The sequence below is a fragment of the Ixodes scapularis genome, unplaced genomic scaffold (assembly GCF_016920785.2).
Source record: "Ixodes scapularis isolate PalLabHiFi unplaced genomic scaffold, ASM1692078v2 PGA_scaffold3__209_contigs__length_174095766, whole genome shotgun sequence".
Classification (NCBI taxonomy): domain Eukaryota; kingdom Metazoa; phylum Arthropoda; class Arachnida; order Ixodida; family Ixodidae; genus Ixodes; species Ixodes scapularis.
The window spans coordinates 147,904,383-147,921,169 of NW_024609868.1; the positions used below are offsets into that span (position 1 = coordinate 147,904,383).

The 16,787-nt window shown below is 47.0% G+C and overlaps 1 protein-coding gene across 1 annotated transcript; it reads left to right on the forward strand.

Moving 5' to 3' along the window:
- Positions 1-2,242: 2,242 nt before the first annotated feature.
- Positions 2,243-14,221, forward strand: LOC120850105 (cytochrome P450 3A29-like). The gene is made up of 3 exons (XM_040222470.1): positions 2,243-2,426; positions 12,545-12,753; positions 13,249-14,221. Exons 1-3 carry the CDS (start codon positions 2,279-2,281, stop codon positions 14,185-14,187), a joined length of 1,296 nt encoding a protein of 431 aa, XP_040078404.1. The 5' UTR covers positions 2,243-2,278; the 3' UTR covers positions 14,188-14,221.
- The last annotated feature ends 2,566 nt before the right edge of the window (positions 14,222-16,787 follow it).

Consider the following 16,787-nt stretch of genomic DNA (forward strand, 5'->3'; position numbering starts at 1 on the left):
GGGAAGGTCGGTAACGCTTTCCTTTTATTTGCAAGTCACGAGTAATGCATTTTGTTACTTTTATTCGGTAACGCATACAACACTAGTCTTACGATATAGCATTAAGCGCGAGACATATGTTCGAAAAATCCATCCGATCCGGCGTCCGATCCGGCAATACGACTGCCTGATCCGAAAAATTTGGTCGCTTCAGACGTCGGATCGGCGATCCGACACGCGTCCAACGTGCCAGATAGTTTCGCACGGCGGACAGATTGTCGGATGCGTCCACCCAATGACAGCACAGCTAGCGCGGACGTCATGATGACGTACTGGGTCTGGCGGGACGAATAAGAAAACGGGACGGGCGACGGGAAGGCGGACGCGTGGATCACGCTGACCCATTCGAAATAGATGGCCCCGGCAGAGAATGTACGCGCTAGCGAGAACGAGCTCCTAACTTCGCTCGTGCAAGCTAAACCTTCAATCTGGGACCAGAGATCTGAGGACGCGGACGTCCGCTGGAGTGCTTGGATCTCCTGGGCGGAGCCGAACGGGTCGTCGTGTCGCATGCAAGGTCGGAAGCGTGTGTCTCAAACTATCGCGTGCGGCGATTCGGAGCGGCGTTCGGACTGTCGGATCGGACGTCGGATCGGACGATTTTGCCGTCCATGTGTCTCGCGCTTTATCCTGGTAAACATACCCGCGAGACTGCTCCACACTGAAAACTCCATAACTTGGAGGGTTAATGCCGTCTATTTAGCTGATATGTTGCGAATACTGCATGTCACCGGAACGCTGAACTTCTTTCTTATAAATGGCTTGCACTTGTGGTCATCACAGCCTGCTGCTGCTCACTGCCACTTTTTCTTGAGGAGAAAAAAAAAGTTTGGTGCTGGGAAATGTATGCTGCCGAGGGTAGGAGATCAGGAGCAAGGCCACTAAAATAGAAGCTGACGTAATGTCGGTGTAAGCTAAGTATTTGAAAGAAACAAATTATTCTCGCTTGGTGCGGCGTTGTGAGGAAGGGCGCGAGCGTGTGGCACCACAAAAGCGCACTTTCTCGCACGATTGTTTGCGTAAAGAAACTAGTTTTCGGGACTAAGCTCCCTGGTCTCCGACGTGAAACTTGTTCAAAATAATTTGTTCTTACAGCGGAGCTGTTAAAGGCTAGGTTCCCCAGGATCGTGTCCGTGTATGTCGACGCAAACCTACCTGGACAGCTACCACCATCTATAAGCGACGGTGGCAAGCACACAACCAGTATGGTTTCCGCCGTCGCTCGTAGATGGCGGCAAGCTTTCCAGCTATAGTAGAAAAATGGATAGTTCGGCGCGTTGGTGGGAATTCATCGTAGGAAACAGCGCGAAAAACAGACGACGACGAAGACGAAGCACACAGTGTATCGAGTGCAGCTCCGCTGGTCTTTCTTCTTCACGAGAGTGAAAAAGCTGAACGTTTTTGTTTTTTCACCGCAAAATTAAGCTACGCATGCCAATGTTTCAGAACTAACCGTTAATGCATTAAAAAGGTTATGTTTTTTTTAAGTTTTAATGAAAAAATAGGTCCGTTTTAGGTAACTGGCGTCATTCAGCTTCATGTACTTGAAGGCTTCGTCGGTCACCCCCTTCCGATTGAAAAATTGAAAAAAAAAATATTTACAAATTTTGAATCAGGTACGACGGTAAGTTATAAAATTTTGGTATCTAGTTTTGACCTCTGCACCTACATTAGGGAAGAGTATGAGCTTATGGTGGTGAGTCCTTTAGTTTTGCGGTGAGAACAAACCTGTAATTTTTCTAAGGGGGGCCCCCTGAACATACGGCGCCGAATAACCTTTACAACGTTTACAACTCAGTATTCTCCTAGAATCATCTCCCAAATTTCTTGAGCCTTCCTCTGTTTATTGGGCAATCAATTTTGACGGTCACTTTGTACCCAAAAACTTGGAATTTAAGCAAAAAAGAAAGATGATCGAAGCTGGTTGGAGAATTTGAGGACGAACCTCATCTGAGACTCAGAGCGCCTGAAATGGGCTCAGCTTCTCAGATTTTGAAGCCTTTTATTGAAACGTTGGATATTCCTCTGACGCCACCGGGATCTTTCTTTTCATGTACCCTCGCCCCGAACCCTTGTAGGGGCTTGTAGTTCTATGTAAGGTTCATTCCGGTCAATAAGTCACATTTAGTTAATTTAATACTTCTATGCTTGGTGAAAGCATTCTGTAGCAATTCAGAAGTATTCCGTCTTTTTGCAGGTCATGGGGCACTGGATAAAGACGTACGGAAAGGTGTTCGGCATGTACCGTTCCGGGTCCCCGGTGCTGGTGATAGGCGACGCGGAAATGATCAAGCAGTGCTTCGTAAAGGAATTCGACGCCTTCCACGACAAGCCGGGACCCCCAGTGCTTGTGGAGCCCTTCAAGGACAGTCTGCCGTTCTTGAAAGGTAATGTCGCTCTCGCACCAGGAATCCTGACGCGGTGGAATCTTCTTACATTAACGAGTGTCAGCAGATGGCACCACCTAGCATCTGGCTCCAAAGAATGACCGCAAATATATTTCCTAAAGCTAGAGGTACTTAACGGTTTAGAAAAGAAATTTCACTCAGCTCGCATTTGAGAGTTCAGCACAAGCATCGGACACGATACAACATATTATATTAATCTTTCGAGAACCACAAAACTTCTGACTGCCAACTTTATTAAGCCAGAAAGCGGTTGCCCTGATTCGCAAGGAAATATCTGGTTTAACCACGGCGCTCCACCAAGTGGCAACATCCTTCTCTTCCCTTATAAAGTCACGAAAAAGAGGGAAGGGCTATTCCATATGAATAAACGCTCGCTATTCAAGACATCTTTCTTTTTACTGAAACCTCATCAAGGAATATTTGATAGCGTATTTTAAGAGCTACTAACTCTCACATTCAGCAGTATCATGGACAGCATGAAACATTTCCCAGCGCAAACTTCCTCGGCAGGCCTGCCAGCCATCACTTGTCGGAGGACACTAGGCTGTAAGAGAGTTTGTCTCTCTATCGGCGTAAGCGCGGTTGCTAGATTTCTATGAAATTATTGGTTTTTGTATAAGTAAAATACTTCAGAAGTCTTTTTAAGTAGTAAATGTATTCACATACTGCCGGAGGAAGGTGAGCAAATTATACCATCACGAGGATACGGGACCCGCAATTAACGGCTCTTTGCACATAATGATCATTGTCAGTCTTTAGTACGTGTTGATATGGGCGGATTGAGCAGTCGCTTCATTACTTACAAATGAGATTACACCTCTACGTTAGTGTAATGCCATCTAATATGTTTGTTGTTTTTTTGTTTGTAATGCTACTTGATGTCGGACAACATGGTGTGTTTAACAGAAGCGCTTTTATGCTAGATTAAAAAAAAAAAAACTATTGGCGTAAAGAAATGTTATGCCAAAAATATGGCTTTTGGAGTTTTCGATTGATTATGAGTTACTGGGGCAGTTTGAATTCCGGCCCGCGGGGAGAGCACTTCCGGCGGGTGCAATCCCTACTTATTCAAAGGCTCCATTTCACTTCAAGTCCGAGCGCTGCCGACGCTGGGATCCGATGTACCCAATCAGGCAACACCAAAAGTGTCATGGCGCTTGTCGGTCTTGTGTCTTCGATATCCCGACTAAACCAACCACGCGTAGTGAATGCGCTGCGACACTGCGCCTTTTTAACAATCGGTTTTCCGAGTCGTTTTCTACAACAACATTGTCATGAACAAGTGTCCACCTATCGACAAGCACGGGCGCCATGAACGAGCGTCACGAACAAGCGTCATGAACTGTCAATATGGACGAGCGTCACGAACGAGAGTGCCACGCTGGAAGTTTTAAAAACGTCATGAAACAATTTTTTAACTCTTTCCTTCCTAGCTTTCCTCTTCAACTCACAAATCGCGCACTGCACAGAAAAGTCCAAGAAAACGGCAAGGAGAGACTCCCCTCTTGCTCGGACCCTCGTTTGTGTACCCGCGGACCCACCGCCATTCTCCTCCTAGAAGATTAGCCCGTCGCTCAAAACTCGGACAAAAGTTGCTTTCCCCACTCCGTTCACCCCGAAGCTGACAGTGCTGTGGAAGCTACATGCTCGTTGGGCCAGCCACACTTTTCCCACGTGACCACGCTCCCTCGCGCATGCCCACCCGCAGAGAATGAGGTGAGGTGATGAAACGGAGGCTGCTGATTGGTCTTGTAAGCGCATAGCTTCCACCGCACTGTCAGCTTAAAAGAGAAGGGATTAAATGCGGTCCGGTGTCGTGTGACGTGCATTTGGGCTGGGTTACGCGCAATGGGTACAGCGCATATGTCACAGTAAAGAGGCAGAGAGCTCTCGAAGGGAAGGAGGTACGAAATAGTCCGCTGTGTTTACAAATTTTCTTACCGATAACCAAGCTTTTGACTTTCTACCCTCTTTCTTTTGGCCCACTATACAATATGCTATTAGTAAAATCCCAATATAAATTCATTTGTTCAGGCTTAAAATTCGTCTCATGGGCCCTTTACGGCTCTTTAACATTTTTGTGTCGACCGCGTTGCGCTCCGTTGCGTCGTGCAGCGCGGCGCCTCCCCATTGGGTCGCCAAAACGGTCGCCAAAGCAACAGCTCGAGGCAGTCAGTCTTACCACTCATTCACACTGGAAGCGGATCCGCGTTCGCAAAGCGGTTGCGAACGCGGTTGTATAAAGATCCAGTGCAATTGCACGCGCACTCGATGTCATCGAGGGCGCGTGCAATTGTACTGGATGATTATACAACCGCGTTCGCAACCGCTTTGCGAACGCGGATCCGCTTCCAGTGTGAATGAGCGGTTAAGGAAGTCAAACGCAGTCAAACGCAGCTGTGTGAACGAGCCTTTACGCGGCGTTAAAGGTGCCCCGAGGAGGTTTCTGAAATCGCCTAAATATGGCGACAACTCACTCTGTTGCCTCTGAGCACCCCAGAAATTCCTAAATCGTTACGATACGCGGCCGAATGCCTTATTAAAAACAAGAAAAAAAATCAAAGATTACAATACATGAGGTCATCTGCGGCAATGGGAGGAGCATGTTTCGAAACCAGGACCACTGTCAACGAATACACCTTTCCAAAAAACGCTCCAAGGCTGCCGCCATGTCGCTGATGCGGCTGGTGAGACTCTGGCGCCCTCAATCAGCTAGACATTTTCTGCCACTCTCTTGGACTGTGAGAACCCGCTCAGAGCGATTCTCTACCTATGTGGTTGCGGTTTTGCATTGCTGAAGACCGGACACATCACTCCCGCAGAAGACAACAAAAGGCCCCCCCAAAAAAGAAACAACAAAAACAACAACAATGCCTTGTTTTGGGGACGAGTATATAAATATTGCGGTATTTTGTTCTTTCTCCGCGAAATACTAACAGTTTTCGACCACTCTTATTTGGTACTATCATCTACAGAAGCATATGCATTTTGTAATAACAGCGTTTGCAATCTCAACGAAATGTCGCGTTTTCATCGGTCACATGTCGTCCTGGTCGCCGTAACAATTCTCCTTCCATTGCCGGAGATGACCTCGGTGTGTTTGATCACTGATTACTTGTTTAGTAGGAAAATCGGCCACGCATCGTTTTATGTTTAGATTTCAAGGGTGCTTAGAGCCCGCAGACTGAGTTATCGCCAGTTTAGGCGATCCCAGAATCCTCTTGAGGTAATAAACAAAGGGTTCTTAGAAACGCGGGGTAAATCGTTCCTGCTAAAAGTACGCGTCGCACAAAAAAAAAAAAAAAATATATATATATATAGATGCCTTAGTGGTCTGCGTCAAAGGGCCCATTAGGAAAAACGATTAGTTCAGTATAATTGGGTAACTAAATACTTTTGAGTAAATAAATCTCTTATTAATATGTTTCGAGATACGGTTCCAAACTGGAAACTTGATGTGAATCATCCTATACCACTAAATCCACCTGTATTACAATGATGTAAGTCAAGCGCAGCATTTCACCGCGTTTCCCCCCCCCCAAAAAAACATTCCTCGATTTGGACGCGTTCCTAGGATTCGGTTTCTTATCTTGGCGAATCTCCGCGCCGACAATCCCGCCCCACGTGGCCAAGACGCCCAACGTGCGTGAGCCGCTGCCATGCATCGAACGTAAAGGTGCGTCTTCACACTGGCACCGAAGCTTAAAGAGAAAAACTCAAGGGGCCCAGTTCGGAGGTCTTCTTATCTATAGCCACTTCTACGATCTATGCTTGGCGCCGCCCGTACGTTGAGCAACGTGGAGCCGGATTGATGGCGCGTAGATGCGCCCCGATCAGAACCCGAAGCACAGAAACACGCCCATATTGAACATTTTTCGGAACGCCGTCAAATGCTGCGAGTCATATCATTGTAATGTGGATGGATTTACAAGTTTTTCATGATTCGTATCAAGTTTATAACTGAAGTCACCCCTTTAAGCTAATAATTAAATAGTTAATGACTGAAAACTAAGTAATTACCCAATTACTGACCACTAATAATTTGCTTTAATGGGCCCTTTTTGCACAAAGCATGGCGGCCTCAACCTTTTTTGTGTTCGATGCGTAATTTTAACAGGAGCTAATTGGTCCGTGTTTCCAAAAACAGTGAATAAAGCTTATATATAAAGCCCTCGGTCGATGTGACGCTAGCCTGATACTATTGGAGATATTCCCGACCAAACTCGTCGCTGTAGTCGACATTCCATGATTGGCGACATGAGCATGGTGAATTTTACGCGTAATAACGGAGGTAAGAATAATGTTAGGTCGTGAACTTTAGAGGTGAGGGGTTAGGGCGTGCCGAAAATAAAATGTGAGGTAACTATACTATTAGAAACCATTGTAAGTTCCCATATTTTTTGCGAAACTTGTTTAGTAAACGACGAGACACTTTTGTGTGTATAACTCGATTTATATGCGGGACCCTCGGATCCACCCTATAGGAAGTATTCACTGGCGGCCATATCCGTGTGCGCGACTGCTGAGCGCGTGCTGATGACGAGCTTCCACAGTTCATTTGTAACGTGCATTCCGAACCCTCAAGATTGCGGTCCTAGCAGCCTATTAATCTGGGCTCGTTCAGAGCAAGCCCTCTAGATATCAGTCACAAATACGGCGCCCAGTGAATACTCCTTATTCGGGAAGGACGCAATGTTTGGTGGGCCGGTGACGTACACCGCGAATGCGCGGCGCCCCCTTTCTCGCACTCGGAAACTTGGCTCTCTCGGCGTCTCGCGCTTCAGCTTCCTCGTTCAGCATCCGCGTTCTGAGCACGCGGTTCGAGACAGTGACGCCTATGGCATCGCTCGCTTCCTCGGAGTCTTCGACACTGATCGCAGCAGAGATGAGAGTAATTGTTGTCAAGAGATGTTGGAAGCTGGCCATTTTGACTTTGACCAGCTGGTGACGAGCTCCACCGACGAACGACGAGATCTTCACGGACGAACTCGCCGTCATCTGCGACGGTCTTGCGTGTGCATGGAGGGTGGAAGGTCAAAGGTTAAGGGGTTGAAAGTGAGAGTAACGTTGATAGCGTGAGAGGATCCGGTCGTACCGTGGCCATGAGCGCTCTGGCGAGCATGGGGGATCCAAGAATGAGAGGGCCTTCAAATATCACGTAGATTATGGACACCACGCTTGAGTGAATGAATAGATACTAACGGCTGCACCCTTAATAATGGGCGGTAGCTTGCGCCACCTAGACAATCAAATAAAACTATAATCCATCATATCGCCCTTCTAAGCCAAATAGTTCCCCTTCTGCATATTTCTTAATGCGGCTAACATGGTGAGACTAACTTGGGCAGTGTTGCCCGTCGTCAGATGAAAATGACCAACATTAGTAAATTCATAATTGCAAATACTAGAGCTTTAACGATCGCGACACTTGGTGTATATAGAAAGTAACCTATGGGCACTCCATTTCAAAAATGATCTAGCTGTTTAAATTTTGTGTAGTTCTTTAAAGCATTAGCTTTTTTGTCCTGGTACCTGCGCTGACCTTAGACTGCTTTGGACTATTTGGACCAACGTTGCTAAAACACTCAGTTGGGAAACTCGCCGTCGAAATCTGGGCCGCTGGCGTCCACCGAGACCGAGCTAAATGCGACAACAGCGCCACTCTTTATCATTTGTCTGTACTGTGGTCACCTTGAGCTTTTTGAAAGCCTGTTTTTGCGTAAAAACAAACGAAAAAGACTCTTTTTGTATGAAATTTATTGGAGTTTAGTACAAAAAGAGGGGCGCGTTATGTTTTTAAAATCTTTAGTTTGCAGGGTTTTGCGGCACAATTAATATTGTTTTTATACAACCATGCCTCAGTTGGCCTTTCAGGTAGCGCGTCCCGCCCTAGGTGCATTTTAACTTCGATAGTTAAACGCGGCGCGTCCGGCGGGGAGACGGGGGTGGCACCCCTGGAACCTTTACCGCAGTATCTGTTCTTAAAGCCAAAATAGAAGTCACGTGCAGTGCCTCCAGCGGCCGCTGCGGGAGAAATGGTGGCGTTGTGCTCGTCATTAGCTCGGTGCTCGGAGACAGATTGGGGCCACTTTTTCGAAGCTGTCTCTATGGGAGTTTCCTAACTGAGTGTTTTAGTAACGTTGATTTGGACTAACCAAAGTTCGCAACATCGTCCTGGGACTGCGCCACAGTCGCACGGGGTGTGGAAACTGGTTAGGAAACACCTTCTCCAAGCGCCAACAGATGTTCGGCGGGCTGCGGGTGTGCGCTTTAGATGCCCTCGGAAGACCTGAAGACCTGTGGACGCACACGGGCTGCGGATTCGTTCTTTGACCTACCACGCCTGCTACGCCGTTCTTGACGCGCCAGTCCTCTAAGCATGTCACCGGGTCGTAAACGCACGGTGTCGTCGCCCCTGGATGCACAACATGCGCGGCCACGTAAGGCCCAAGAGGCACGACGACGCCTTTTGCACGAAACCGCCGACGTTCGGGAGCAGGGGTTAGCCCTCCGAAGACAACAGTACGCGGACCGCGCGCGCCGATTGAGGGAAAGTGCGCTGACTCCAACCGAGGCCGCCGGCGTTCGGGAGCAGGAACTGACTGGTACAGAACATTCGAACGGCGGCATACGTTTTACTTTACGTTGAGAAGGCTGCTCATGCTCATGATCCATCGGCCGCAGGGTAAAACGCAGGATCCCGGGGAATAATGCGGACAACAAAAAGGCCGTGTCGTTTGACGCGGATCACGCGTACGTCCTTCATGGACACGCTAAGTGAACTGATCTGCTTGCTCCAGGGATAAGAGATGTTTCGGGAATGGTCGCCCCACGTAAAAGTGCCGAGAGGCTCCATTCACCGTGTTGTCTGATACATAACGCCTGAGCGAAATGCTCACGCATTTCTTCGAGAATCAGGGTAGCAGCGGCAACGATTTCAGCCCATTTCTTTGTCACGTTTCTCAAGAACGCGTCGAGTTGAAACCTCCACCGTGTTTTTTACACACGCCGTTAAAATTGTCGCCGGCAATTGGTAATCCTAGTCGTGATGTCACAGATTGAAACAACAAGAGGGAGTCACCAAAAACGTCTCGTCTCCGATAGCCACTGAATTGCGTAGTAGAGTGGCACTGGAGGGGGATTGGGCTCCCGGAAAGTGCCGGCGAGAACGGTGTGATGTCATCTACCATGCGACCACGTTCCTCAGCGACGCCACGCATCTCCACCTTGCGGCTCCCTCGTTCGCTTGGTCTGACCCTAGCTAACATCTGAAGTGCACAAATGGCAAAAAAAGAAAACAAGCATAAGCCACACGCGATTCACAGTTTGTGCTAGTTTCTTGCGCGCAACTCTGTGGCACGCGGGGCACATTCGGTGCTCCCTGGTCTTCAAAGTTATTGTCTCGTATGCATGTTTAGACGGCCAGAAGTTACTAAGCCTCAATGTGGCCCCCTGTTCCTCAGTAATAGATGGGAAATTCAAAAGTGCTGTACAGCCGCTAGCTTAGGATCTTCAACGTGCACTACTAACAAGTGATACAAGACCGCAGGCCGGTACGATGCTCATTCAGAGCAAAACGGGCATGGGGGATAGAAGGCAGTACACCTGGGTTCTACAGCGCGAGCTTTCGCTCCACGCGCTCCGAGTGGCGGCGCGTTAACACACTCATCCGCCGATCCCGCCTTCCTGGTCTTTCTTATCATGACGAAGCCAACGAGAGTTTTTTTTCTGTGCGTGATTGATTTAGCCGGTGATAAAATACCCAGGAAAGAAAACGAGCGCCGTGACGGTACACTTTTGGCGTTGCTTGAATGGCTTCATCTATTCATTCGTTCTGCTGCGGTCGGACCGGAAGTGAAACAGAGCATATGTGTCGTTGCCAACATACGTAGATCTGTCGGTTGACAAGCTCCACGGAAGAGCGGTGTTCGGAAACGGTTCTCCTCTGTGGCCTCCATGCGATACGATTGTCCTGCACTAGCACATTAACCCGCCGGATGTTTGGGAGTTACAGTCCATAAACAGTCAAATGACGGACTATAAAAATATCCCAAAGTATAAAACTTCTTACAGAGTGTTCTAAACATTTTATTGGAACACCGATGCCAAAACACGAGTGTTTACAAAATAATGCAAAGAAAAGACGAAATATTAAAAGTTTCCGAAACCAGTGGCGGAGCACGGGTACACCACAGCGGTACTAAATAGCGCAGAAAAAAAAAAAAGCTTCAGTCGGTAGTATTTTAGATAAAAACGATTGCGTCTCCGCGACAAACACCGTAGACCCTTATATACCACGCTTTGAGCAGCACCCCTGGCGAGCAATATCGGGCAGTTTTAAGTGGCGTTTCCATGATGCTTCGCGTTACGTACCCTTTCAAACGCCGCTTCAGTGCGTTTTGCGAGACACGCAGGGATCGTATAACAAACGCTAGCACGCCTTCGCGGAACCTGCATGATGGGACGCTGGGACGTCGCTTCACGTCAGCATTAATTGATCCCTTCTCATGCACACTAGAGGAAGCGTCTCTCTTGAGGTCGCTGATAAATTCAGAACGCTTTCCATAATAAGCGAGGGAGACAAACGTCTGCTTAGTGGGACGCGCTCCGAATCGACGAGCGGAAGACGGACTCTCATTTTTGGAGCAACCAGCCGGAGACGGTCTGCTGTTCATAATGGCCGCTCCTCGAACCTGACAAGCCGACTGAGGTTGCCGACACCGCCAGTGTCCAGCTGCGAAAACCACATGTTACATAGGCCGGGTTCACGGTCCGTACCACGGAGCCCACTTCACTGATAGCCAGGAAGACGCCCGCTTGCGGATCCGTCCGTTGCCTTCCAGCCGCCTCGGAATGGGCGGCACGTGATCGCCATCCCGTGGAGCTCAGGTCTCTTCTAAAAAACTCGTCCCGAAGCATTTACGATGGCTAAATGGCGCACAAAAACGCCGAAGATACGCTATGTGCGGGTCATGCTTAAGTATCCAGCCAGAGAGACTCCTGTTAGATTCAGTGCCTTTTTTTCTGGGTCAATTCTATGTTTTGATTTGTATACTTGTATCAACCCCGACCTTTTGGTGTGACAGGTCTGTTTCGCAAGAATATATTACCCTATTATGCAAATGACTCATCCAACATAGATCTACTGTGGAAACCTTATATTATAGGTGTTTTCTACCTTCCCTTTTATGATAGTACCACTCCCGTTGTAAACTCAACAGATAACGGGAAATATTTAAATCAATACTGAATTCTTCATAGTATTCATGTCTCGCAGCTTGTTATTAACCTACTGAAAAAAAAAAAAAACCACATACGACCCTTATCTCACATTCCCACACAAAGGATCCATATAAGAAAAATCTGAAATCTAGTAAATTTTTGTTTTGATATCAGCTTAAAGTTTCGGCCTAAAAAAATACGTTTACGGCGCACAAAAAATAAATACAAATTTAGGTGACAGACAATATCCCAGAAGCGTTATCAGCGGACTTCATAATTTTAAGTGGTTCAATACACTTATACTCGTATAATACATGTATTATAGCCATAAAACGCACAAAATATTGTCAATGTTGGGCGTCATATCTGTTTAATATATCGCTGCTTTAAAATTATGCAAGACAAGTTAAAAGAAAGCCTTTTATGTGCCACCTGAGAGAGAAAGTATAGTATGCTACCATGGACAAGCATCAAGTGAAATGTAAGTTCTTCACTGAGAAACAATCGCATACAATGTCTTGTGATTTTTTTAAAAAGGTATTTAGGAACTATATCATATGGGTAGATGTTGTTTGTCAATAGGGAGTTGGTCTGAAACTAAACGTGAAATAGAGTTGGGATTGACCAACCAATATCAGTTGCACGGCGCATTGTCCGGACCTGTATGTCGATGACTTGCCTCGGAGACACCGAGGCTGCAGGACTGTGAAGTGGTTCTAACATCCTGCAGCACTTATCTACCACAAGTCACAAGGGACGCCTCAAGACAATGAGTCTAATCTTTGTACAATATAAAAAAAACTTGTCAGAGTATCAGGGCAGTACTCAGACAGAGAGTAGTGCTGAGAGTAAGTTACAAACTATTATGCTCGCAGGTGACGAATGGAAAAAAGTGCGCACGCTCCTCAACCCGGCGTTCAGCACAGCGAAGATGAGGCTGATGATGCAGACCATCAACGAGTGCGCCAATGTGTTTGTGGACATATTGACTGAATCTTCCCAAAAAGGAGAAGTCTTGGAGATGTACAAGGTAGCCCAAGGTCTCTCACTTGATGTCATCACAAAATGTGCTCTGGCCTGGCAGGTAAATATACATGGTGTCTAATCAGCATACCGGATAATATGCTACTGATAGTTTTGCTGTCCACTTCAACTTCTGGGGATTCCTCTGGTCTCCCTTCCCCGATGGCTGTGATAACGGCCGCGGGTCGGAACGCTCGGCCGTCTTCGCCGTGAGCTCCAACCTGTTCGTGAGACGGAGGGCCACCTGGCTTGGGGGGCTCTCCTCTCACTCTCTCCCGGGGGGACCTCTTTTCGTGCCCTCGCTCGGATGCGAATCACTGCCGACAGGCGAGGAGGTTTCGCCTCTTGTTTTCCCGCTTTCGGGAAAGGGACTCGTCCGGCTGACCGCGAAAGAGATAGGGCGTGTGTCGGCGACTTACATTGTCCCTGTTCTTTTTTTGTTTCCTTTCTGCGCGTTGTGTGCCCAGTTGTTATTACGTATTCTGTAAACATGCAGTCAATGCGTCTTGAAAATTAAATGAGTTAATATTCTGTGTTTTTGCTTTCAACTAAACAGGTGGACTGCCAAAGGAATCCGGACGATCCTCTGCTCAAAGAACTTAAGAACATATTTCGCAATACCAACAATGTTGGAGCGAGAATTTCTTTCTGGTTCCCAGCACTTAAAAACGTAATCGAAATACTTCACAAGAAATGGCAATTTATGGTCACCCAAGAAAATATAATCGCCAACCTCCGCAACGTAATCTCTCTTCGACGGCGCGGTCAAGCGCCTCCGGTACCAGATCTTCTTCAGCTGATGCTGAACTGCCAGTCGGACACCAGCAACGATAGAGACCACACTGATAAGAAAAACCTGCTCCTTGAAGACCGCATGCTTATCGCTAACTGCTTCATTTTCATCTTAGGCGGCTTGGAAACGACATCGCTGGCCTTGGCTTACACCTTGTTCCTCCTTGCCAAGCACCCTGAAGAGCAGGACAGACTTTTCCAGGAGCTCACAGACATGTTCCCTGGTAACCAAGAACTCAGTTCAGACGACCTCCGCAAGCTGAAACGTCTGGACATTGTTTTCAAAGAAAGCTTGCGCCTGTACCCACCCACCGTGGCATTTGTGTCTCGTATTTGCCGGCGAGACATTACAGTGATGGGCCAGTTCATCCCGTCAGGTACCATCGTCACAGTCCCTGTGTGGCACCTTCACCACGATGCTGATTACTGGCCGGATCCTTTCAAGTTTGACCCGGAGAGATTCAGCGAGGGTCAAGAGAGGCACCCACCCGAAGCGTACGCTCCGTTTGGCCTGGGACCTCGTGCCTGCATTGGCAGCCGCCTTGCAATGCTCGAGCTGAAAGCAACCCTCGTCAAAGTGGTGCGAATGTTCAAGATTCTGCTGTGTGAGGAAACGCAAGATCCGCCCAAGATTCGCATCCCGCTCTCCTTGACTTTGCCTGAAAATGGAATACGACTGAAGCTGGAGCGTAGGGTCCCATAAAAATGATTGTCAGTCTCAGCAGAGCACGATTATTTACAGGTGTGAACGATGTGTGCAAGAGCAACACAAGGCTTCAAGTACTCGTGTTTCACGAATGAAGCCTTTGAGTTTCCAGCACATACCCACAGTGTCAGTGAACTTGTGTTTTGAGGTTTACCTTCAGCGCAAGTAGACCATGTTCTAATTTATACGCTTTAGAGTATCCTGTTCTCGTGGTCAACCTAAGGGTCATGTGTGTATAGCTGAGTTCGCTGTTTCACTAAAAATTCTACGAACCCCACTTAATGAACTTGGTGAATACAATAAAGATGACGCCTCTTGATTTGTTACACAATTTTGCCCTTCCTCCGAGAGAAAGTCCGTAAACATTTATCGAACACTTTTATTCAAACCGTTGCGAACCTTTAAATAAAGGTTTAAAATAACAGTGAATGATCTTTACAGGCAAAACAACGTAACATATGCAATTTTCGTCGGATAATACGTGTTAGATCGTACAAAACTTAATGCGCGATAAACTGGAGGATCATAAGTGGAAATAACTATCAACTATGAATGAAATGCGAACAACGGAGCTCGTGGCCATTGATACCTGCTGCGCCACCTATTCTCCACTTTGTGATAGGAACTGATAAAACTGCGGTGTGGAGGGGGCTACAAAGGTCTACCCCAGAGAAGTAGGCGTGCACCCTCGCAGCCTGTTTTCCTTCCTGCTGTTTTACAATTACCTAGATTACTTTGGGTAGCGTAGCCTGTATCGAAGGACACGCGCTCCGCTTTTCGCATTTTTTTCGTACATGGCAGTACAGCTGAGAAAAGACGTGCAGCTGTTTATTAGAGCGACTGGAGGATGAAATCTTAAACAACAAAAACAGGTCGGAATAAGTTTCACTGGAATAGCCAACGCAATTCTAGGCGCATTCGCAGTAGGATGATACGGGGCAGTACCTCATTAGATACCTTTTGCTAGTTTTAAAGAAACGCCGGGCTTGACGAGTTTCCAGTATCTTGTTTTTGCGGCGCAGCTAATAAGATTGCGGGATTAAGAAAAAGAAGAGAGCACAAAGCATATCGTCCAACCTCCGCCAAATTATGATCACGCAGTACCGAGACAAATTATGATCACGCAGTACTGGCTTTGGTGAAGTTTCCTCCCTTCCCAGTTTTTATCAGAATTATTTCTGAAATACTGCCGAAAATAACACAATGATCCGAGAGAAGCAGGTAATTGGAACTATACGAGTTTGTAAGCTATCGAAAGACCACCCCGTGGAGTTCGAAAAGATGCAATGGTACGTGAATTAAATATAGCAAGTTATATACCGGGTAATGGAATTTAATGACAGCAGAATATAAAAAAAGAAGAGTCCGCACTGCTAGCTGAATGTCGTCGTCACTAGGTGTTTTCGAGTTTGGCGGATATTAGCTGAGGGAATAGTCGTCATGGTAAGTTTGCTAATAAACTAAAATTTGTTAATTAACTTTTTTTTAAATATTGGGGTTACGAATCATGTTGTAATTGAAGAAATGACAGTAATTACTTTAGAGGCCAGCAAGATAAAAAGAATTTGCAAACTAGTATTAGTTTTGCAAATATCACTTCTCCAGAAGCCCTGCCCACAATGACGCTCAGAAGAGTGACCACGTTGTCGTGTTTCACGTACGACAAATGGAAGCGAGTCGTTCGTTCCTTGGCCCCACCCAAGCGAGCAATTCCCTTTCTTCGTGTCAGTTCCACCGACCACGGTTCTCTTATCTCAAGAGCAAGGGTACGCATGCGCCCGCTGGGTGCAAGTTATCTTGCGTCGCTCAGGCGACGGATGGTTATAAACTGTCCGTACCTTTTACTACAATTATCAAGGTGCCATTACACTACATCCCCCTTTTTCAAAGTAAGGCACTATATGTACAAAACAAGAAATATTTGGCAATCAATGGGTTTCATCGGATGGAGAAACGCTAGCAATAGTTCTTCCTTACCTCGCTTTCCCCCTTTCCATTGGTATGTGACCCCTTTCCATTCTTATATCATCGCATCCATATCACTCGTGGAGGAACCGCATTCACCGTTTTCCACGAGCACACAGATATACGAGTATCACAGCCCGTGCAGCGCTAGTACGGAAACCCAGAGCGGAGAAACTCCGGCGTCGGCAAAGCGGCAACTGAGCACGTCCGCATTCCACGGTGCCGAGGCGCCATTAAGTATTATATGATACGTAAAGAGTGGCCGCTGAAACCCTATCTCGGCCAAGCTGTTAGGATCTACAACAGCCACTAGCTGGGGCATTGGTCGAAAAGCTCTTTTCTGTTTCCCATAAATTCAAGCGAGCAGACGCTACAAACACGAACGTATTGTCTTGAACGGTGCTTTAGCTTCACGAGGGTGCGTGAATTACAGGTTCGTTTGAAGCATCGTGCTCGCTCTCGTAGCTCCGCCTTCGGAACAAAATGTTCATTTGGAATAGTTGGTTCATGACCATATAAAAAACGGATAAAAACCTAAATGAAGCAAAGAACGACTGGATAGAAGCGCCTTCGGTGCTTCTATCCAGTCCTCCTTTGTTTCCATTTACGGTAAAATGGAGTACTAAGTTCTA